This window comes from Phasianus colchicus, chromosome Z, assembly GCF_987193195.1.
Source record: "Phasianus colchicus chromosome Z, bPhaCol1.hap1.1, whole genome shotgun sequence".
Lineage (NCBI taxonomy): Eukaryota > Metazoa > Chordata > Aves > Galliformes > Phasianidae > Phasianus > Phasianus colchicus.
This window is the reverse complement of record NC_143476.1, coordinates 37,273,926-37,296,750: the sequence shown is the minus strand read 5'-3', so window position 1 is coordinate 37,296,750 and position 22,825 is coordinate 37,273,926. Positions and strand designations below refer to the sequence as shown.

The 22,825-nt window shown below is 37.6% G+C and overlaps 1 protein-coding gene and 1 pseudogene across 9 annotated transcripts in view; one reads left to right on the top strand and one right to left on the bottom strand.

Annotated features, from left to right (window-relative positions):
• LOC116239745 (atrial natriuretic peptide receptor 1-like) overlaps window positions 1-22,825 on the bottom strand; it is a 56,119-nt gene that overhangs the window by 947 nt on the left and 32,347 nt on the right. For 7 of the 9 annotated variants that reach the window (XM_090131285.1, XM_090131283.1, XM_090131282.1 and 4 more), the window contains 14 exons: window positions 22,715-22,801; window positions 22,305-22,448; window positions 21,103-21,224; window positions 19,991-20,123; window positions 15,476-15,524; window positions 14,475-14,579; window positions 13,409-13,528; window positions 12,410-12,503; window positions 11,532-11,619; window positions 10,429-10,568; window positions 9,311-9,463; window positions 8,365-8,463; window positions 6,246-6,337; window positions 5,105-5,649 (listed from right to left, as the gene is read on the bottom strand). In XM_090131285.1, the coding sequence (XP_089987411.1) occupies window positions 5,485-5,649; window positions 6,246-6,337; window positions 8,365-8,463; window positions 9,311-9,463; window positions 10,429-10,568; window positions 11,532-11,619; window positions 12,410-12,503; window positions 13,409-13,528; window positions 14,475-14,579; window positions 15,476-15,524; window positions 19,991-20,123; window positions 21,103-21,224; window positions 22,305-22,448; window positions 22,715-22,801 (1,591 nt within the window). In that variant the 3' untranslated portion in view covers window positions 5,105-5,484. Of the gene's footprint in view, window positions 1-5,104; window positions 5,650-6,245; window positions 6,338-6,447; window positions 6,650-8,364; window positions 8,464-9,310; window positions 9,464-10,428; window positions 10,569-11,531; window positions 11,620-12,409; window positions 12,504-13,408; window positions 13,529-14,474; window positions 14,580-15,475; window positions 15,525-19,990; window positions 20,124-21,102; window positions 21,225-22,304; window positions 22,449-22,714; window positions 22,802-22,825 lie in introns of those variants that run through there. The other 2 variants (XM_090131286.1, XR_016461597.1) reach the window with 2 other exon arrangements.
• On the top strand, window positions 313-5,255 carry LOC116239748 (cAMP-dependent protein kinase catalytic subunit beta pseudogene; annotated as a pseudogene).

Here is a 22,825-nt window from a genome sequence, read left to right as displayed (position 1 = left end):
AATTTCTTAACAAGTTGACTTGAGGTCAACTTGACACAGTCTTAGCACACACTATGGGGCACTAGCTACAAAGCAGCCCTGCAGAGCCCATTTGCAATCTGCAGTCAGTCTGAACATGTGATCCCTACTGGGACATGGTAGGTTTGTTTCTTGTCTGCTGCTGAGGGCTCTGTGATCTCTTGTGTTGAGAAACAACAGAAGGACAAGACCTAGAATTTACTTTCAATGCTTTCTAGCAGACTTTCATCACTAAACACTACCTTTCTATCCTCTCAGTGGAGGAATGCAAAATTCCACATTTCTTGACCAAGCATGAAGATCCAGGTATCACTGGTTTTTAAATCATATATTTCTTTCTGTTCAGGACAGTTGCAAGGATCTTCCCTCACTATCCCACTGTCAGATGCCTGCAGAAAGGCTTATTCTTATTGCTTAAAAACACTCCATCAAACATAGGTGCATGGATTTGGAAAAAAAAAATGTTTTGAAGAGCAGGCAACAGAACACACAAACATAGCAGTAAAAATTCATTTGAGATCTACTCAAAGGATCCTTCTGTCCTTCAGACACATCACATAAATCTTCAGCTTCAACCTTATTGCTGCTATCTTAAAAGCTTAAAATTCCTCATGTCCTTTAAAATAAGAGAATCTTTCAAAGGAAAATTATTATCATTCTATAAGGACAGAGTTTTTCCACCAGGCTATAGAGGGGGTTTGTATGTCCCAAGACTGTTTCATCATAGCCTCTGTGAAATCCAGGCTCCATCACTAACAGCGAACTCAAATTTCCCCCTTCTTTGCATTAAGCAATTCCCCAGACCCTTGGGAAAATCTCTGAACCCTTGGTCAGTTATGGTAGATTCAGTACATACAGTATCATTTCAACATGCGGTTTCTTTTCTTAGGAAGTGAAAAATACTTTGAAATTACTTTGAAAATCTAACTCTATACCTTGTGCTAGGAAGGCAAGACCTGTAAAAAAGAGATACTGTAGTTATTCATGAAAGTGAAAAAGACCAGAAAGGCTTTGTAGACAGTACTGTATTACTGAGTTATGTTCTGGTCACATAAGAAGTGTGTTTAGTGCACTGCTTAGTGCGTGTATGAGACTTTGCTTTGGTAGCTTAGCCTGAAGGGGCTCCACAAGGAGGAACCAAGAAGAATGTCCTGCCTGGAGGCAGAACATTGGAGTTACAGGGGAAAAAAAGAAAAAAAAAAAAGGTCTGTTGCCAGGATTGCCAATGTCTTCAAATGTCATCAAAACCCTTATTTACACATCACTGTATGTTACTGTGGAATGCAGTGATAATCATTACAGTTGTGCCAACTCATGCTCATAAAGATGCCACTACAGTAGGTTTTTTTGTTTTTTTGTTTTTTTGTTTTTTTTAAACATTTTCTGCTCTAATGCCAATGAAATTCAAGGCAAAATTCCCAAAGGTGTAAAAAGTAAAAATTTAATGTGGAACTTCAAAGTCTACCTTAGTGCTACATAAAAATCCAGCATTAGAAGTTAGTTCCTAAAAAGGATGCACATGTGCATCAAACCTGGATCAGTGCAGTTGTACACTTTTAAATCAGAGGACTGGGGCAAATGTTATGGGACATTAAGCAGCATCTTGCAAATTCATGTGTGCTCTTCTGAAGGTTTCAGTCATCAGGGTTCCTGTACCAACAAACACTATAAAACACACTCACATTTTGAACTGGTTGTTTTATATCTGTACATCAGAAAGCGCATTTTAGCAGATTTTAAATTGGTAAGAAATGGAATTTTCCCCCATTTTCCTTCGAGAGAACTGAATTGAAAAATTTTATCTTTGCATTCTATGTTAAAATGCAATAATGTATAATCCAGTCTTTTATGCTGCCTGGTGTAATGCAGAGGAAAATTCAGACAGGAATTCGGAGAACAGAGTAGTCATTATCTGGAAAGCAGGTATGTTAGCCAGTTGAAGAACAACAAGGATAATCTTGCAGTCTTGTCTTTTTACTGGTCTAAAAAGACAGCCCCAGAAAGATAGGCTTAAAAAACCAAAGACTCTTACTATAGAGTTCAGTTCAGGTAGAAGGGCCACTAATAACATTTGGGAGTCTGGGTGGTGTGGGAAAGAGGTGCCTGCCTGCTCTGCATCCTGGGGAACCATGTGACAATCTCTTCTCAGACAGGATCTAGACACCAGACATCCTCTGACTCCATAGTCAGGCTCAGCATTCATACTATGCCCTCATACTGTTTGCAAAGAATGCCTGATTGCATTTTCTTTAAATAAATTGATGATTCTGATTTCACTTTATAGCTGTAGAAAGAAGCAGACAGCTTTTCTGTTTACTCAAAAAGGAGCATGGAACTGGAGATATCTGTAAATATCAATAGCAAGCTAAATAAAAGATATTTGCTGGGGATAAAGTCTAACCTTTTAGTGGCAAAAGAGTCTCCTTCCAATGTCAATGGTTTGAAAAAAATTCTAGGAAGTTTTACACCTAGAAATACATTGACCATTTTTTTAAAACTTGTTGGGACTTTTAAAAATATTGTGGTTATTCTATCTATTCCTCAAAATTCACACTAATTCTATCTATTCCTCAGAATTCACACTAAAACAATAGTGATGGTTTATCAATCTAATTAAAAACTTTCATAAGTCACTTTTTGCGTTATGTGATTTATTTAAACAACCTGCCCGCGTCTTCACCTTCATGTAGCTGGAGCTGCAGTGAGTAATAATCACATTGACTGTAAATAGTGAAACACATAATCTTTCCATAAAATCACCACATAACAAACACAGTATTCACTGCATTGTTTTCCACCACTATAGTAACTGAAAAACTCAATGAAGAACTGAAAGGATCTAAGAGTACGCATCACCTTCAGATCTTCAGTGCTTTTACCACAGCTGTCACATTTTCTAGTAAAGATAAAATCTCCCATGAAAGGAGGAACAAATCACATATTTATCTGTATACAAAATCCCTTTTCTTTTTCTTATTCTTAAAGAATACCTGATAGACTAGCTGACAGAGTCTACATCTGGGATGTCAATCTCTGCAAATCTTATAAAAGAGCATTACATGCTGTCAGACTTCACATTGACCAGACGGCAGTCACTAAGCAGAATTTTTCCATATTGCCAAGCTTGCTAGGAATTTAGACAGCAGCTTCCAGAGTAGCTGCAAGACTTCGCTCTATTTCTAAATACCAGAAGCTTTAGCAGAACTCTGGAGGTCTGAGTTTGCAGTAGCCTTAGTCACAAGTACAGCCCCACACAAGGATGCTGATTCAGAGCAATAGAATGGGAACCTTTATATTTGCAGATATTGTAAAGACCACCTGTCCTTGTATTTGAAGTTTATGTTGGCAACCATTCTTTGTTATCTCAGTGCAATCAAAACCTGAGATGTTTGCAGTCTTCAAACTTGAGACACTTCTAATATAGCTGTCAAAAACATTGTGACATTATACTGGGTCTTGACTTGCACTAATCTCTCTTTACACAGATAATTTTAAAGTAGACAGATTTGATGTTTGTAGTCTTCCTTAATCTATATAGTTACATTAGATATTCATATATATATATTATTAGATCTACATGTACATATATGTGTCCACAATAAATCAGTCTGTATAGCTATATCATCCCCAGGAGATAAAAGCAAGACACATCTCACAGCCTTTATTTTGCAGCCACCTTTGCTGAACAAGCTATATAGTAGTACAACATCTAATGATTACTGCTTGTATGTGATGTCTGATAAAAATCTGCATAGCTGTTTAGCATTCATGTCCCTGTAATTTGCCTATTGGTAGGTGGCACTGAAATATGGCTGTAGTGAATAAATCACAGAATCATAGTATCATTAAGGTTGGAAAAGAACTCTAAGAATCTGAAGTCCAACCATCACCCATCCCCATCATGCCCACTAAACCGTGTTCCTCAGTGTCACATCTGCACGTCTCTTGTACACCTCCATGGATGATGAATCTACGACCTCCCTGGGAAACCCCTTTCAATGCCTAACCACTCCTTCTGAGAAGAAACTTTTCCTAATATTCATCCAGAGTCAATGACAGTAGCTTCCAAAATGCCTGAAGTAGATCTTAAATACTTGCCAATTGAGTGAGGACAATTCAGTTTGCATCTATAACTGTCACTGCTTCTGTATTCTGGAAGATGAACAGTTCAATCTCAGTGAACAAATTGCCATTAATGGGCACTGCTATTTGAAGTCACAGGAGAAACACTTTTTTTCAAGGAGAGAATCAAGAGATTGAGAAAAGAGTTAGGCTAACACTGGTTCTCCTCGAGCTGCACCTCTTTTGCAGGTAACCATACAGACTCTAAACCTCTTGAAGTCAACAGGAATCTCTGCAGAATTTGAATACTATCCAAAGATCCGTAATGACAGCAGTCAAAGCAATGGTGCTCACGGCCACTCGGTATTTGTTTATATATAGAAAATTTCAGACTGTAAACACACTGATTTTTAAATTTAATTCTAAAAACAACACAAAGCAGATTAAGCTGAGTTAAAACTACAGTGCTATTACAACTGGACATAAAGAACATACTTTCACATTTATAGTTGATAAAAAGACCTTAGATACGGCTTAAAAAGCTTAAAACATGTTAACTCAGTAAAATAATAGGATAAAGCAAGAGAAGAGTATTATGCCATGAAGATACTGGACAAACAGAAGGCCGTCAAACTGAAGCAGATAGAACACACACTGAATGGAAGAATATTACAGGCAGTGAACTTTCCCTTCCATGTAAAACTGGAGTGTTCTTTTAGGGACAGTTCTCATTTATACATGATAATGGAGTATGTTCCTGGTGGTGAAATGTTCTCACATTTGAGAAGAATCAGAAGGTTCAGTGAACCACACGCACAGTTTCATACAGCTCAGATGGTGCTAATATTTGATTATCTCCATTCATTAGACTTCATCTACAGAGATCTAAAGCCTGAAGATCTTTTAAGCAAGGATACATCCAGGCCGCAGACTATGGCTTTGCAAAAAGAGTAAAAGCAAGAACTTGGACGTTATGTGGCTCTCCAGAATACCTGGCACCTGAAATAACTCTCAGCAAGGCTTACAACAGGGCAATTGATTGGTGGCCATTAGGAATGTTAGTCTATGAAATGGCAGCTGAACATCCCCCATTTTTGGCAGATGAACTCAGAAGCACCATGGAGGAGAGAAAGGAAGGGTGGATCAGGGCTCTCCCACTTTGGGCACACAGATGATCACGTACTGGTTCAGGCTGTGACCTGGCAATTCCACTTCACTTCCCAAGATGAGTTTCTGATTTTTTTTTGTACCTTTTTGTGCCACTAATGGAACAGTGGTGACAGAAACATCCACAAGGCCGAAAGACATCCTATTTTCTTACTTTCTGAATCAGAATAATCAACTAACAGACTGAGAGCAGACAGTACCTGTCAGTACTTGCAGGATATTGGAGTCAGTGAGTGGCTAGTAAGCAGGACTTGAGACAGTATCACTCTGAAGGACACCTGGTATCAAACTAAATGAAGTTCTGTCGGGATCTTGAAGAGTCACAGATGGGTTGGGGACTGTCTTGTGAGTGGCACACATTTTCTTACCTTCAAGCCAATAAGTTATCATGTCTCCTTTTCCCTAAGAAAGAAAATGAGACATGAGGTTCTAATACTACTCATCATTTGTGTAATCATCTTTTAATTACACCTCAGATTATGCCCCAAAAAGAGACTGATGTGTCTGTCACACATTTTATATATAAGAAGACAGGCACAAAATCTCACCTTAAAAAACAGTGTGCTAGTGGCAGCAGCATAGATTAAACAATTCTTTGAAGTTCCCTCCAAAGCTACATTCAGAAATGGAATCACAGAATCACAGAATCATAATACAATAAATATATACAAGTATAGTATATATAATAAATATATACTAGAAATATACTACTTGAGTTATAGAAATGTTGGTATTTATGATGTTCCTTAATTAATTTTTTTATTTCAAGAAGTTTTGTCAGAATTGCTTGTCAAGTAGTACTTCCAAGTTGGGTGTAGCCCTTCACTCTCTGAGTTACTAGACTTACCCTGATTAAATGCCTGAGGTATCTCTCTTAGGGGGCAGGAAACAGTTTAATACATGGAGTTTAACAGAGGACTGCATGGGTTAAAATTCCAGAACTCCAGACTTTCACATTCTCCTCTCTGAAAAGCTGAGTGTAAATGTTGCATACACACCTTGACTTGTAAATTCCCACGACATATTAACACATAGTCTCCAATCTGCTCCAACAGCTGGTATGTACTTGGACTGCACTGTATTTTAAGAGCTGGAAAAAGAGACAATTGTCATATTGTTATAATGATTTAACCACTCAGGACAGAACTGTATCTTCTGTGTACCAAAGACTTCTAGACTTACTAAAGAACATTCCCTTACTTTTTTCATGTTTTTGCAGTCATTCCATTGTTATTTGAAGTGTTCACACACACATGCTGCAACACCCTGGCCTGTTTGTGAGGGCATCTCAGGACAAATAAATGGCTGTCAGCAAACACTACTCCTCACATCTTGCATCTGATATTATTTTTCTACTCTTCATAGCTTCCTGGCTGAAATTACAGGCAAGGAGCCCTTTTGCCTAGTAAAGAAAAACATGAATGCATAGTTCTACCTCATGGTCAGTGTCTTCTTTACACAAAGTGTTTACAGTAAAGTATAAACAAAAAGGATACTTTCATCCTTGCCTCTGTTTCCAAGCCTGTAAATAAAAACAGGAGGAAGGGATAGCATTACCATAATTCCACTTTGTTTTTTCTTTTCTGTTGGTTGCTTTTAGTTTAAATGTTTTTTGCTGAAAGACTCAAGATACTCCATTTAGATTAGTAATATATGTTTCAGTATACCCAGATACATAGATCTGAAACATTCTTTCCAGCAGATATTTAATACTTTAATAGTTTATCCTCGTTTGGAACAAATCACATAGCACTCACATTCCAACTGACAGAAATTATAATTTACATTGCTAGTAATGTTTATTAGCTCATCTATTTTACAATGATCATCTGGGGCTTAAAAATGGTAACATATTTTGAGATCCTCAGATGTGTGTGACCAGAGAAAGAGGGGGGGGAAAGAAACTTATAAAAGATAAGAATCTTTGACTCTGTCATTTTTATGCGATTATGAGCCATAGGAAAGATACATAAGCATACAGACTAAAAGATAAAGTATCAAGAATGATGGAAGCAGATTTTGAAATCCTCACTTTTAAAACCATTGCAATGACACCAGATCATACAGGGAGCCTGAAAGGAGGAATAGGAGAGAAGTTACCTGGAAGAATGACAGGAGGGGAAAAAGTTACGTGTGTTCAACTCAGGATAGAATTTGTTTTGGAAAAATGTTTGTAGTACTGAGAAGGAATGGATCCTGCTTGATTTCTCAAATACCTAGGATAAACCAAAGCCCTTCAGTAGAGCCACTCCTCTGCTTTCCTGCATTGTTTTTAGTGGATCATTTTTTATCCTGAAACTTAAAAACACCTTGGATTCTGCCTAATTCAAGTCCTTTTAGAAGGCATTGCAGTGTAAGCCATAAAACTATTTGGCTTCACTGCATGAATGAAAGAAACAAAAACAAGCTATCAAGAATGCCTGGTATTGAATCATTCTTTTTTTTTTTTTTTCTTTTTTTTTCTTTTTTTTTTCCAGTTCTTGTAGTTCAGGCTAAAATATTTCAAAAGCTGAGATTCAGATACTCATAGTGGCTAAATATAAAGCTTGTTAACTAAACATGGAGCTCTGATATCCCCTGGGAAGAAGTGAAATTGAAGTTATCTCCACAGTTTATTCTACAGAGATTTTGCTCTCATCTCTTTGCTGAGATATATAACCTTCTATACTGGCTAAAGACAGACAGCTCCCATGGTGTCTTGCTATCTCCTGTGCTCTCCATTAGAAGAAAGTTACTAGTAAAAAAATGCATAAAGTATTTTTCCTATAAATTCAGCTGGGTTCCAGGTAAGAAACAAAACAGTGAACATACCTACATACCTTTTTCTGATCTTCTCTAAAGTCTGTTTCTTGTGTACTGTTTTCTATTGTAGAGAACTTCAAAGCCATGAAAATGCCCCTTTAAGATTTGAGGAATTGAGGGGATGCTGTTACAAAGGTTTTAGGGAATAGTGCTGGCAAATTTCCCCATGGGCTATGAATCCAGAAATCAACATATTTCTTACAGAAATTGCAGTTATTTAAACAGGACAGGACTCAAAGTTACAAAGCATAACATTTGTTCAATACTACACTTAAGGGATGGTCAAAACTGCATCTGCAGTTTGTTCCTCATTACCTTCACTCGTAGATTCCATCCTGGAAGCTGTGTTCACAGTATCTCCAAATAAACAATACCGTGGCATCTTGGTTCCAACAACCCCAGCTACAACTGCCCCTGTTAAAGAAATGGAGAAAAAATGTATTTTGTGTTTTTAAATAATCTATTTAGCCATAAAACCTGCTAGCCGTTTCCTACATTACCTTATTCTCATTTATTGATAAATAAGGACTAAATGTCAGTACCGCCTCATATGGGTCATATATCTGGTTTACAGATGGCTTCCAGACACCATGGAAGAATGTGCAAAAAGGCCTCAAAAGAGAATGGTGGAGGAAGTGAGGATGAGCTAAAGGTACAGTGCATGAATTAAAGCACCTGCAGAAACTGTATTTCAGCACCATAAAATACTATTTTTAGGGATAAGGAGATAGGAATCCTCCCAGTAGGAGCTACACACACAACACCCTCAAGTCATATGGAAAACTGGGAGTAGGAAATAACTTGATCCTGCTAAAGGCAGAAAACGACTATGTCCATCAAATAGTAGTTTTGATTTCTTCATGTTAGCCCCAGGGAATTTATGTAAAATTTGATCTCTTGCTGAGACAGTAGAAGCTGCTCAACTTGCAGACATTGGACTACATATCACATGCCCAACTCTGTCTATCAGGAAGGAGCTGCAGTCACATATCAGTTTAGATCAGGCAGATGAGAGTCTGAGAATGAAGGCTAGAGGGAAGACCCAAAAGTAACACCATTTTGAGAGAACAACTGAGAAGGAGAGCACTGGAGCCATCTCTATGTACCCAATGAACCCAGTGATCTATTCTGCTGAGATGACCTCTATGAGGTGCTCCCTCCCACATTGGGAAATTTACTTCATTTTTATTGGAGAGGAAACACATCTAAGGAGACATTTGATAAACCAGAAAGGAGTTCTGTTGTAGCTCTCCCAACATACCTGAATGTATTCCCGCTCTTATCTTTAGGAGGGTGTTGGGCTTGTGTGGAATCTTAAAAGTCTTGCAGACATTCACAAGGTCTAAAGCCATGCTTGCAATCTCACCAGCGTGAAGGATCCCATTCTCTTTGGGTACTCCAGACACTACCATATCTTAACACAACAATGCAACTATGTTAACCTGTGACGTTATACACACATTTATCAAAGTGCCAATGTAACACAAAAGAAGCCCTATTCCTTTGTATACTGAAGCACAGCTGTGTCTACTAAGCGGATACAGTCATCCATTGAAAAAATTTTGGATTTCATTCTTAGTTTTCTTACACTTCCTTCCTCCCCCTTCCGTCTCTTGAGGATCTCTGAAAAGGGGACCTCTTGGTGCATTTCTTCAAGCATTCCATACTCTGCAGACACCATACCACAGAAAAAAGGGTGTTGGTTTTTGTGGATTTTTTTTTATTTTTTTTTCTTTTTTTTCCTTACTTTTCAACTTCTAAAGAATTCCTGATTGTCTTATCCCAAGCTTCTGCTAGATTCTGCTGGGTTTTAGATGAAAATCAGCTTTAATAGTGGTTAGTTGCTAGCAAATTTCCATGAGGGCAAATATAATCTTTTCCTAAAAATCCAAAAGAAGAGGCAGCCAAGTCCATATAGAGTGTAAGGGGAGAGAAGGCTGTCAGAGTCTTTGGGGGAAAAATAGAACAAAAACCAAAAAACCACAGAGGTAGTATAGCTTAGGAAATTGCATTTATGTTTCCATGCAGAAGGCACATTTTTCAGTTTTGTTCCCATGAAGCAAAATTGCCAATTGTGATTACTCAGTTTCCAAGATTTCAATTCAGACCTTGCAAAGTCATAGGGACCAAATAAAGGTAGCAAAAGGGGCTTTTGCCACACCCCAATGTCCCATCCACAACATTCACCAGCTGCAGAAATGATGAAATACATGCAATGGAGATGTTCCAAAAGTTTGCTGGGGCTGTGCTAGGACTTCTTGCCTACTTGTTTTGTGTGTCTTCCCAGTGGTAATAAGTTTTCCAAATCTCCTTCACCCGCCCTTCCTTGTTATCAATCATCTTGATGTCCCAGCAGTTTCCACAGTTCAAGGTACTTACAGGCATCTCCTATTGTCTCCACCTTATAGACATCATAGTTATCTATGATTTCATCAAAAGTGGTATAAAGCTTGTTCAAGAGATCTACCACTTGGTAAGGTGTGCTGCTGCTGGACAGATGAGTGAAGCCAACAATATCACTGTTAAAACACAACAAAAAGAACATACATATTGTCTTAACCATAGCAGTCTGGTAATTTTAGACACACAGTAACAATTAGTTCAGACTTCATTTTTTCACTCTGTCTTTGGCTGGTGATCTTACAGAATAGTTATATCTTAAAATGTTTACTTAAACTAAAAAAACACTCCTGCCATTTGAAGGAACTGACTAATCTAACTCTTCCTGTTTAGTAATGGAATAAACTGTTGGCTTTTTTTACAGCTAGACTTTAATCTGTCAGTCTAATTAGTCTCTAATTTTAGTTTATGTAAAAATGAAAAAAACGTAGTATCTATCAATTTATTACAAGAGAAGATTTAATTTACATGATGCTTTAAACACACATAATGACAACAAGTGTCAAAAACTGTAAAGACACGTGGACTCTAAGGATGCATATGTTTCCTTTATATAGCTAAATGCTGGAACCTGTATTTAGGCTTGTCCTGTGAAATGAATATGAGTATGTGTAACACCTACAGTTGATGTGCTGCTGTGTGTTAGAGCTCTGTAGTACTCTCATTTTTCATTTAAATAATTCTAATGAAAAAACTGAAACACAGAGTCATAGAATATTCTGAGTTGGAAGGGACCCCCAAGGACCATGGGGTCCAACTTCCAGCTCCATGAAGCACCACTCAAATCCAAACCCTGTGTCTGAGAGGGGTGCTCAAATGCTCCCTGAGCTCTGGCAGCTCAGGGCTGTGCCTGCTGCCTTTGGGAGCTGTGCCTTGCCCACCATACTCTGGGGCCCAGCCTTAGAATCTGACAATTTCGATAGACACTTATTTGCAGTCAAGTGTTGCCACCTGATCTAAACTACCACAAGTAGTGGTAGTTTAGATATCAATTTGATACTCAGCTAGACGCTTCACCTATGGTAGGAGCCTAGATGCTGCTGGAGGAGTCAGTTCTATTCCTATTGTTCACTTTTATTTACCTGAAAAAGATGGTGGCACTTAAGTAACTTTGAGCTTGTGCACGTTTTCCTTGCCTGAGATCATCCGCTACTTGCTTTGGCAACATACCTGTTATAAAAGATAAAGCATTTTTAATATTTTGACATAGATAAAAGAACACAGTAATAACAATATGTTTGTTTAAAGATGTAAGAGCAGTGTCTGTAAAGGTGAAACATTCTGAAGGTGAAAGCAGTCTTAAGCATCAAAATCTGTTCTGCAGATAATGTCAGAATTCACAGTAAATCTCACTGGTAGCAAGTTAAGATTTTTCAGATGACTCATATTTTTTAGCTTTAAGAAACCAGTATCTATACATTCCAAGAAACGTCAAATTCTAATAGGGTGACTTGGGATATCACTAAGTCATTTTGACAACTTTTTGTTAGTGTTTTCCTCCTGTGTTGGTTTACTATCTCTTTGGTTTTCTTTATCATATTTACTTCTACCATCTTGTATTTTTCACAGCCTGTTCCTTTTTCTCTCCTAGGAGTTATGACTATTTCATTATCCCTCTACTCTTGAGGTATTCCAGAAGACATGCTGCTAGCAAAAGTAACCTCAGTCCAAAAGCAATTCCCCAGTATTTATAACTACACAGAAAGACAGCCAAACAAAGTCAAAACAAACCAGAGCACTAGAGCATCCAGTGTCCAGAGTATCCAGTCAAAGCTCTGAGATTAGTGCGCTGACTTTTAGGAGGGGATATAAAAAGCAGCTAAATGTCTTTTAAACTTATCAAGGAATGCATATAAATTCATTGACAACTAAACTTGTTACAGGATTTTTCTGTTTGTAATTAGACAGCTAACTCCAAATTATTTTGAGAATATCCAGCTTTTTTTCCTACATAACTTACTGTACAACAGACGATCAGTCTTCTGTTTTTCATGCATCAAGTCCTGGGTTCTCTCAGAAACCAGTATCTCCAGGTGTTTGCTGTATTTCTCCATCTAAATAACATGGAAAATTGAATGAAATAATCCATTTATTGAAACAGGTTCGTAGTTGGGCAGGATCTAAGCATTCGAATTATTATGCTTTGAAAATATTCAGATGAGTAAAGCTCCAGATTTGAGATAGCTTGTTGCTTTTCCTACAGAATGCAAAGACTAGCTTTCTCCTAAGGTAAATTCTCAATTCTGTATTGAAGATCGTTACTTACACCTAAAAGGACAGAAGCAAGTCCCAGTACTTTCAAAGCCTGTATGAACAGTAGTGGTCAAATCCAAAGCAGAGACCAAGTTTCCACTGTTTATTAAAATATGTTACTGAAGAGGTATGTAAGTCTTTTTTTTTGTCAAAAATTCACACTGCAGTTTCATAAGCTTTCCTGCTATGCTATGTTTTTTTGTGCCTTTGCTCTGTAGGAGGCAACAAGATGTGAAGTCAGGATTCTCTTCTTTCTGCTGATGGGCTTAAGACACACTGCTCAAAACGTGTGTGTAAACATACTTTTATCATGCTGGGTTTCTACAGCTCCAGCACTGTAAAATCACCACCTAGCCATAGGGGAGGGGAAAAAAAAAAAAAAAAAAAAAAAAGCAGTACTTGACTGACAAAAACAAAGTGTTCAGCTGTAAAGCAGCTGAGAAAGTTAAGAACTGACAGGAAGAGGATGAGAAGAAAAACAGGTCTCAGGGAGAACTACAGCTTTGTTTTTGTAGCTCAAGTTATATTTAATCTGCAAGAAGTGAACAACTGACTGAGAGTATTCCCATTAAACATGAAATAAGAGATTAAACAACAAATAAAATAAAACAATATATAAAATAAAAACCCACAAACCCCCTGAAGCATAGAGGTAGATGCTACTGCAAGCAGATAAATCTAAATTGGATTAAAAATCTAAAATTACCAGAGTCATCATCATGTCAACAGGGTTAACTTTATTAGGATTCATCTTGTTTAACATTTTCTTGATTTGTTCAAATGTAGGCCTCTGGACTGGATTATTTTTTCTGCACTTTCTGATTAGCTGTGACACAAAAAGGGAATGAGAAACACAAAAAGCCTTTTGTCATTCCAAGCACATGTAGCGTTTCTAATTAATACTATTATTTTCTTGGTGCTAGCTATTCAGGTGAAGCTTTATCTGCAGTGGTGAAAAATGTCAGGGCTACACCATGACCTCCTGACTTATGCAGATCAATGCTGTGTAACTGAATGAAAGATGTTAGCTCATGGAAGTTCAGCTGGGGAAAATCAAGAAATAAATGCTCACATTCCTTCTACCAAACTCTGCATAAGATTTCATCTTGTGCTTTAAGATATTGTTATGCTACTGAATCAGATGACCATTCAAAAAAATTCACAAGCACTTAAAAACTGAAATGTGCCTTAATAATGTTAACTACCCACTGAAATGCAATACTGCTTATGAGAAGCTTGTTACATTTAGGTTGCTAAAAGTCATTAAAAGTGAATTATTTAGCTCGTAAGCTGAAATAAGGATTCCATAAAACCTCATTTTAATTTACCTGAACAGGCAGGGTGTGCAGCTTCTTCTTTGTTTGAGGCTACTGAACAAGTCAAACTTTTGCATAAGAATCACTGAACTCATGCTTTGCCTGAGACATATACTTCAGTACTTGAAAGCATTTTGTTTTTAAGCTAGACACATATTATTAATATTTGTTGAACTCAACCTTTACAATAAAGTGAAATTGCACAAAAATCAATGACTGAATTTAATAACATTTTTTTATTATACTGACAATTTGAGGGGATAACTGAAATTTCTATCTGGGAGGATGACTACTCTTCTACTAAGGATATGGAATCAATTTTGTTGTTCCCTGTTTGAGATGTGCATCTTGATATCTCAGTTCCTTGCATCCATCAGTAATATTGCCATGAAACTTCTGTCGCATTCTTTGGATTCATTTCAATAAATAATTTTTGTATGCAGTATTGTATTTTACCTCTATATAATCTGTGGGACATGGGCAGGAATCCTCTGCATTTCCTGAAATTAATTCTGCTAAAGGTAGACACCAAGAACATTCTGCTGAAGACACAGCATCTTTCTAGAGAAAAAGGAATTAACAGTGTTGAAAAAGTGGCATGTTTTTTTAGACAGCTTTTAAAAAATACATTACTATGAAAATCTCTTATTTTTATGACAGCTTCCTTATCAATTTTTTTACATTAAAAAAAAAAGTTATAATTCCATCTAACCTGAGTGGCCTTGTTTATGAGGCTTTTCATTGCTGTAAGGCTTTAATTTGAGTGTCTATACTAGGTAAACAAATTTTGAAATGAGTATCTGGCAAGATACTTGCTGACTTTTTAGAAACAGTAAGGCCTACACTGGTCTAATATCATGAGCTCTAAGAAGTGCAAGAATGTTAGTTTCAAGTTTTAGTTGTTAGAATTACTGTTAAGTAAATTATTTCAAGCAGTATATAATTATTTATTCAGAACATCTGATTTCAATTTCAAGGTGCAATTTTTGTGTTTGCCATTTAGCACTGGCCATGAAAAAAACATTTTTCTTACAGTAAGCAGCTCAGTTGTCCTTCTAACATATTCTTACTGGTGCAAGTCTCCACTGACAGGATTGGTAATATTAGGAAGAAGGAGAAACTACTGTAGCAAAAGAAAGACACTAAGGTATGCATTCACCCTCTTATTAAGTGTCAGAGAGCCAACACAAAAGCAATTTTAAAGCTAGAGTTATTTTCTTCATACACTCTTCTTTAAATCTTCTTTAAAGTCCTGGAGGGTAAACTGATACGTTTATGAAGAAGCTCTAGTTGCACTTTCCATTGGAACTGAATTTGCACCCAAAAACTAAAGAGGAAAATGTGTGTACTCTCCCCTCCTTCAAAGAAAAAGTACAATTATTCAGAGTTTGCATTATATCTTCAACTGAAACAGAATCAAAATTACCATAAAATCTTCATAATTCATCTTTACTTACTGGCATAGGGTCACTTCTTGTAGCAATTTCTAGTAAAATGATGGCATAACTGCAGGTAATAAAAACAAATTTTAATGGAGTAATAGTTAATGAATCACTGATTTCAGCTTTCCAGGATTTCTCATTTCTCCTCATTTCATGACTGAAAGCACAGTATCCCATAAGGAAGGCTAGCAACTTTTCTGTTATCTGTTACTTCTCTGTTCTTAAAGATCTGTCACTGATCACTTAGCAGCAGTCTACTCACAGATCAGTCTAAGAGATTAAACATTTGAGTCTGATGGACAGCAAAGCAATTTTCTCTGGAATTTAATGGAATCCATAGGGAATATATGCAAGGACTCCATGATAGCTGTCAATTAATCATGCAAGACAGGTCAGTGCTGTAATCAATGGGCAGAATCAGATTAACCAGAATCATAATAGGGATGAGTAGCCTTTTTTTCCATTATAGATCACTGTTCTGGAAAATCTCCATAAGGTTAATGATAAGACATAGTGCCCAGAGTAGCTCTTACACAGTAAGCGTTTTTGCTGCTTCTTTCTGAATTATATCACCGCCATCATCATCATCATCATCATCATCATCATTCTCGTTAGATGAACCAAGGTTAAACACACTCATCAAGGGTGAAGAATGAAACAAAAGTGTTAACAACTTGATGTTTAGTCTCTTTATTAACTCACTTTCAAAACTGTGATCTCTGAGAAGCCAATAACTCCTGTAACCAACAATACTGATAAAGCTGTTCTTGTCTCTGTAAATATTCAAACTGTATAATATTTACTTCACAACAAGCATCTCTTCTTGATAACATTTATTCTTATGAGTAAACTGCTTTGCAGCCTGTTGTACTGCTAATGATTCCTATGTTTAGTATGGCACTCTGGCCATACAGTGGGGCATGGCTACCAATCTTTTGGACTACTAGTGAGATATCAATAGCAAACAGAATAACACATATAAACAACATTGAGTAATGCAGAAACTAATCTGTTGAAATTTTCATGCTAATTTTGTGGTGATTTAGTAGTAGAAAGCATTACCATTCCTTGTGAGAGAGCAAAGCTCAGATTTTCAAAGCAAGTAATTAGAAAGCAGTATTGATTTTATTCAGCTTTAGCAGTGCTGCACAAGAGAAGTCCTAGTAGAGTGGCAAGTCAGATTCACATAACCATCACAAATCAAGATAAGTCAATCTAGAAGGAACTGTAATGGGAAACAGCCTCTTCAGCTCAATTAAGAGGTGCTTTCATGTTCCTGTTCTCATTTCCATTTTAGCTTTCCCATCTGACCAACACATTCCCTGGAGAACTTTAAAAGCAAATGATTCATCTGCAAAAGCACAAAAAATTGCAAGTCCCACTCCTGTAGTCTCTATCTTCATTTGGGCCAGATCTTCAGGAACATTAGTGTATTTTTTTTTGGTCAGGAATTTTGAAAATTGAGGATTTCAAGATGAGGCCACTGTTTCCTGACCAGTGAACTCTCCTGGAAAGGCTTATACATGCTCATATGAATGAATACAAATTTTGTTAAAATGCAGTTTCTGGAGACTAGCTCTCTTAAAGAGAAAAGCTAGCTATTATTACAGGATACATCTCTTTCTTCATCTTTCTTCCATGACTGGGCATTTTAGCTCTTACTGTTTTTTTTCTTTTGTAGCAAGCAAGGATTATCTGCCGTACAACAAAAGGAAACCTAGATTTTGTGGACACAGCAAAATAAATTCAGCAAGCATTCAATAAATCTGTCAAAACTGCATTGTGTAATCATTTAGAATATAAGAAAATAATCTATTAGCATTATTTTAAGGTGAGTCTTTGGCAAGAAATGGCTTCAGGAGGCCAGGTTGTCTGCAAAGACAAGTCATGGCATTTAGCCTGAATATGGACAACATGTAAACCAAGCAGGCACTAAGGAAATAACATTTCTGGAAAACAGAATGCATTTTTAATTTGAAGCAATTATAAAGTGCAATGTATAACATAACTCTAAATTACTGCTTACTTAAAGCACAGCAAAGCCAGTCCATACTGACAATGTCAAGATTGAGACAGGACAGAATTACAGTAGCCAAAGACATCAACATGATGACAAGATGCTTTTAGATGAGCTATCCTGAAGCAAATTAAAAAGATCTATTTTTGCCCATAGATAAAAATACTACAGAGACCTCAAATTCTTATTTCCATAATCTGACCTCATAGAATGGATTAAAAATAATGATTGTTTTGGCATGTACAGGTATTTTATAAGCATACAAGGGAATAATGTGAATGAATCCAGTAAATCTTGCAGTTTACAAAATAAAGCCTCAGACTTGCCTTCAGACTTTAATATATCCCAACTGAAAAAAAAGGAGATTTAAACATTTTCTGTTTCTGCGACTAAATTTTCAATGAAAGACCCTTAACGCTCATTTAAGGCAGTAAACACTTGTCAGAGGAAGGCCTTTGACAAGGTCCCCCACCACATCCTTATCTCCAAATTGGAGGGATGTGGATTTGATAGGTGGGCCACTCAGTGGATAAGAAACTGTTTGAAAGGCCGCAGACAGAGGGTGGTCATCAATGGCTCTATGTCCAGGTGGAGGCCGGTAACGAGCGGCGTCCCCCAGGGGTCTGTCTTGGGACCGGTGCTCTTTAACATCTTTATCAATGACATCAATGATGAAATCGAGGGCACGTTTGCTGATGACACCAAGCTGAGTGGTGCGGTTGACACAGTGGAAGGAAGGGATGCCATTCAGAGGGACCTCAACAGACTTGAAAGGTTGGCCTGGGTGAACCTGATGAGGTTCAACACAGCAAAGTGCAGAGTTTTGCACTTGGGCCGGAGGAATCCCAGGCATTTATACAGACTGGAAGGAGCGGTCCTTGAGAGCAGCCCTGCAGAAAAGAACCTGGGGGTCCTGATAGATGAAAAGCTTAACATGAGTGTGCTCTTACAGCTTGGAAAGCAAATGGTAACCTGGGCTCCATCAGAAGAGGGGTGGCTAGCAGGGATATGGGAGGTGATTGTTCCCCTCTACTCTGCTCTTGTGAGGCCCCATCTGGAGTACTGTGTCCAGGTCTGCAGCCTCCAGTACAAGACAGACAGAGAGCTGTTGGAGAGGGTCCAGAGGAGAGCCACAAAGATAATCAGGGGACTGGAGCACCTCCCCTACGAAAACAGGCTGAGGGAGCTGGGCCTGTTCAGCCTGGAGAAAAGAAGGCTGCAGGGTGACCTCATTGCAGCCTTTCAATACCTAAAGGGAGCCTACAAACAGGAGGGGAGTCAACTCTTTGAAAGGGTAAGTGACAGCAGGACAAGGGGAAATGGTTTTAAGTTGAGGGAGGGAAGATTTAGGTTGGATGTTAGGGGGAAATTCTTTGCAGAGAGAGTGGTGAGGTACTGGAACAGGCTGCCAGAGAGGTTGTGGATGCCCTTGTCCCCCCCAGGTTGGATGGAGCCCTGGGCAGCCTGGTCTAGTATTAAATGTGGAGGTTGGTGGCCCTGCCTGTGGCAGGGGAGTTGAAGATTCATGACCCTTGAGGTCCCTTCCAACCCTGGCCATTCTGTGATTCTGTGAGTTTCTGGGAAACTTGAAGCTTTTGATAAAAAACGGTATGTACCCTTTCATAAATGTTTTCAACAAGTAGTGCTAACAACAATGCTTTCATCTGCTCAATGATCAACATTTCAAGCTCCATTTAAATTCGAGTACTTTATGCTCTGCTAGCTACTAAATTCCTCAGAAAACAGGAGTCTTCTGCTGTTCTGAGAAAAGCAAAAAAAAAAAAAAAAGAGAGAGAGAGAAAAAAGCCGCAAAAATCTTGCATTACCATCCTACAATTTTCCATGTCAACTACTTTTAACTAACTAATTACTGGAAATAAGCACAGAGGAAGTATTGATATTATAAACTAGGATATACCAAGAATACATTATTTCCTCCTTAATGTCGAAAATTAGTGGGAAAGTCAAGAAATATTGATATGATATTTTTCAACTCAGTTTGATGATTTTGTTATTAGATTATTATTCTCTAAAAAGTCAATAGTAATCCCTTTTACTTGGAAATGAATTGGTTCTTCTTTATAGGAAATCACTTTGCAGTACCTTTTTTTGGCTATCAAGTTTAGTGTTGCCAGCTGTCCATCACTGGTAATGCAAACCTTGATGACCAAATAAGCTATTGCAATGATCTCCCATAGTGGCTTTCAGAAGAAAAAGGATAGAGCAATTCATTGGTGCTTATTACTATTCACTATCTTCCTTGCTCTAATTGTTACCTGCAAATTGAATATTATCATGCCAGAACAGTGTGTTGACACTAATTATAGAACTGTGGAATGCACAAATATCCTATCCTGCAAAATTGATGCTATTAACTCTAAGGTATTGACATCATTGAATTTCTGTAAAATGCATTCAAGCATATCCATGGGATGACCATGATACTCTGAGTCTAAAAAGTGAAGATAGTATACTTGACTTAAGCTGTAACTATTAAAGAGACAGGAAATTACCTGTATACATCCGTCATGGAATTGGGTTCAAAATCTGAAAGGGAATGGATTTCAGGAGCTGTGTAAATCTGTATCAAGTTCTGCTGGTATCCCTCAGAAGAATCTTCTTTTCTGTACAACTGCAAGCCATAATCTACCGTGGAAGAAAACAGAAAACGAACCGTTCAGTCTCTATTTCTCTGAAACACAGGTCTTAGTACACAGTGATAAAATAAGTCTAAAGGAATTAGTTTTCTCTCTTCAAAATACAAACCAAAAATGATGTGCGCCTGGTGGTCTTCTCTTTCTTAAAAATATTGGAAATTTAGGATCTGGAGAGTAAATACTTGGGTGAGACTGCACAACAGTCTTTCGAGAGGGCCAGGTGAACTAAATGTCCCCTTCCAGGGAGAATTATTCCATGATTTCATAAAAGTGTATTCAGAGACAGTATGTTCACTTGAGTGAAGGCTCTAAGCAAAGCATATTCTTGCAAACAGGATACTAAAGGTGGTAGAGAAGCAGTCATAGCACTTTGTAGGGGTCTTATTCTTAGGAGAAATCTTTGAAAGTGTATCTATTGCAGTTGTTTTTAAGATGCCTGCAGATTACAGGGTCAAATAACTAGCATGGAAAAAGATGAAAAAATTTTCCAGTCCCTTAGCTGTTGCAGAATAACCTAGGCTCTGTAGTGGTTTTAATGTTCCCACATACTGTCTTCCTGTAGCAGGAGCAGGGTGACTATAGCTCCATAATAATAATTCAGTTTTGAGTACAGGATTGAAAAGCTGAGTTGAGACTGTTTTTCTCCATGAACTACCTCATGTTTGCCAGTCAGCATTGTTCCATGTCTTTACAGCAGTGTCCATTGCTAAAGTTTTCTCTCTGCATCGTAACTGAGAAAGAGACAGAATTTCTGTTCAGCCTGATGTTGATAGACTTCATCACTTATGGAATCTGATGATGCAGCAGTAACCTATTTTAAAGGAGAGGCCTGAAATGATCGTGTAACACCAGCATTTTTCACCAAAAATATCAAAATGAAGGTGCTTGGGAGCAATGTTAAGTGTGAAATCTACACACATTAGTAGGCTACCTTGAGAGTTTTGAATTTTCATTTATCTTCTCTTTACCTGCAATTTTACAAACCCATCGGTCATCTATTACACAGTTATTAGACTTCAATCGTCCATGATACATTTTGTGGTGGTGAAGATAGGCCATTCCTTGGGCAATATCAGTACCAAAAGAAAACCTGAAAGACAAAAATCAATAAACTAGCATGTCCAATAAACCAGATCTTCACTCAAGAGTGGGTTTGAAACCTATTGGAGCTAACAGAAAGGCTCTAGTGATTGGAATAGCTTTGAAATCTGTCATTCCACCTCATTTTTCCAAAACATATGAAGTGGGTTGATGAAAGCCTTTAACTCTCACTCAGTTGTTTGGGGTCCACAGGCCATTAGCTTCTATTACAACGGTTCAGATTCCTTTAGAACTTCCCAGTATGTTTGTATTATTTGAAGTGCTTTTCAAATGTTTACAAGAAAAACATTTTCCTTCCTTACGCTCTTTTTCTTTGTTGAAGGAAAACAATAGGCAGAAGTAAAAAGAGCATGCCAAGATTAGTCTCAAAGAATAACGAAAGTGCCCTTGTGGCTTGGGACCGTTAACTCATTTTCAGTGTCAATAAATATAACAAGGCATTTGTAGATATGTTAATCATTTAATCTGTGCAATTTTACAGTGCTTTTCAATTAAATGCAGATGCCCAAGATATTGGAGAAGTAGATGAAATCACATAGAAATAAAGATCTGAAAACAGTAGCAGTATAAACAAGGGTGGGTTGAAAAGTCATTAACTTTGTGTAACCAGAGCTCAGTGTATGATTGATCAAAAATCCAGGAACTGAGTTAGGCTGGATATTTGAATTCATAGAATCATAGAGTCATAGATTCCTAGAATAGCCTCGGTTGAAAAGGACCACAATGATCATCTAGTTTCAACTTTCTTGCTACGTGCAGGGTCACCAACCACTAGACAAGGCTGCCCAGAGCCACATCCAGCCTGGTCTTGAATGCCTCCAGGGATGAGGCATCCACAACCTCCTAGGGCAACCTGTTCCAGTGTGTCACCACATCACCACACTCTGCGTGAAAAACTTCCTGCTAAAAATTCACTCTCTTTCTTCTTCATTCTCTCCATAACACAGTGTGTGCTTCATTCCAACTACCATCTGTAATTTCTATTTTGTCCCAAACAGCACATAGCATCTGTCAGCACAGTTTTGTATCTTTTAGCTTTTTCTTTTAAAATTATTATTATTATTTTTACCTGAATCCCCAGTTCAAAGGGATATCTTCATTGAGCAAAACATCATGAAGGCTGCCTTTGGGGCAGTACTCTGTCACTATGGCAACATTTGGTATTTCTATACAACCACCAATGAATTTGCAGAGATTGGGATGGTCAAGTTCCCTGTAAAAATTAGCAGAAAACACAGCACACAAATAATTTTCATGGATCTCCTTCCTACTTTCTGTACAGTAGCTGGAAAACTAGAAGTCTTGTCTCAAAAAGTAAAGAAAAAAGTAAAACAGCTGTAAAAAGATTTTCATCTAGTGTCAAAGCAAAGTTTGAAGAAAAGAAGAATATTTGTGTATTATAATGTTTGGACAGGCGGTAACCTTTAAGAACCAATATACACATAGAACAGCATACAGTTTTCAGGTTTCACTTCTTACCTTACTTGCTTTACTTCCTTACGTATGGATTTGGATAGGGTAAATGCCTTCTTCGTTATTTTTTTAATGGCCACTGTTCTACCATCACTGAAACAGAATTAAATGCTGTTC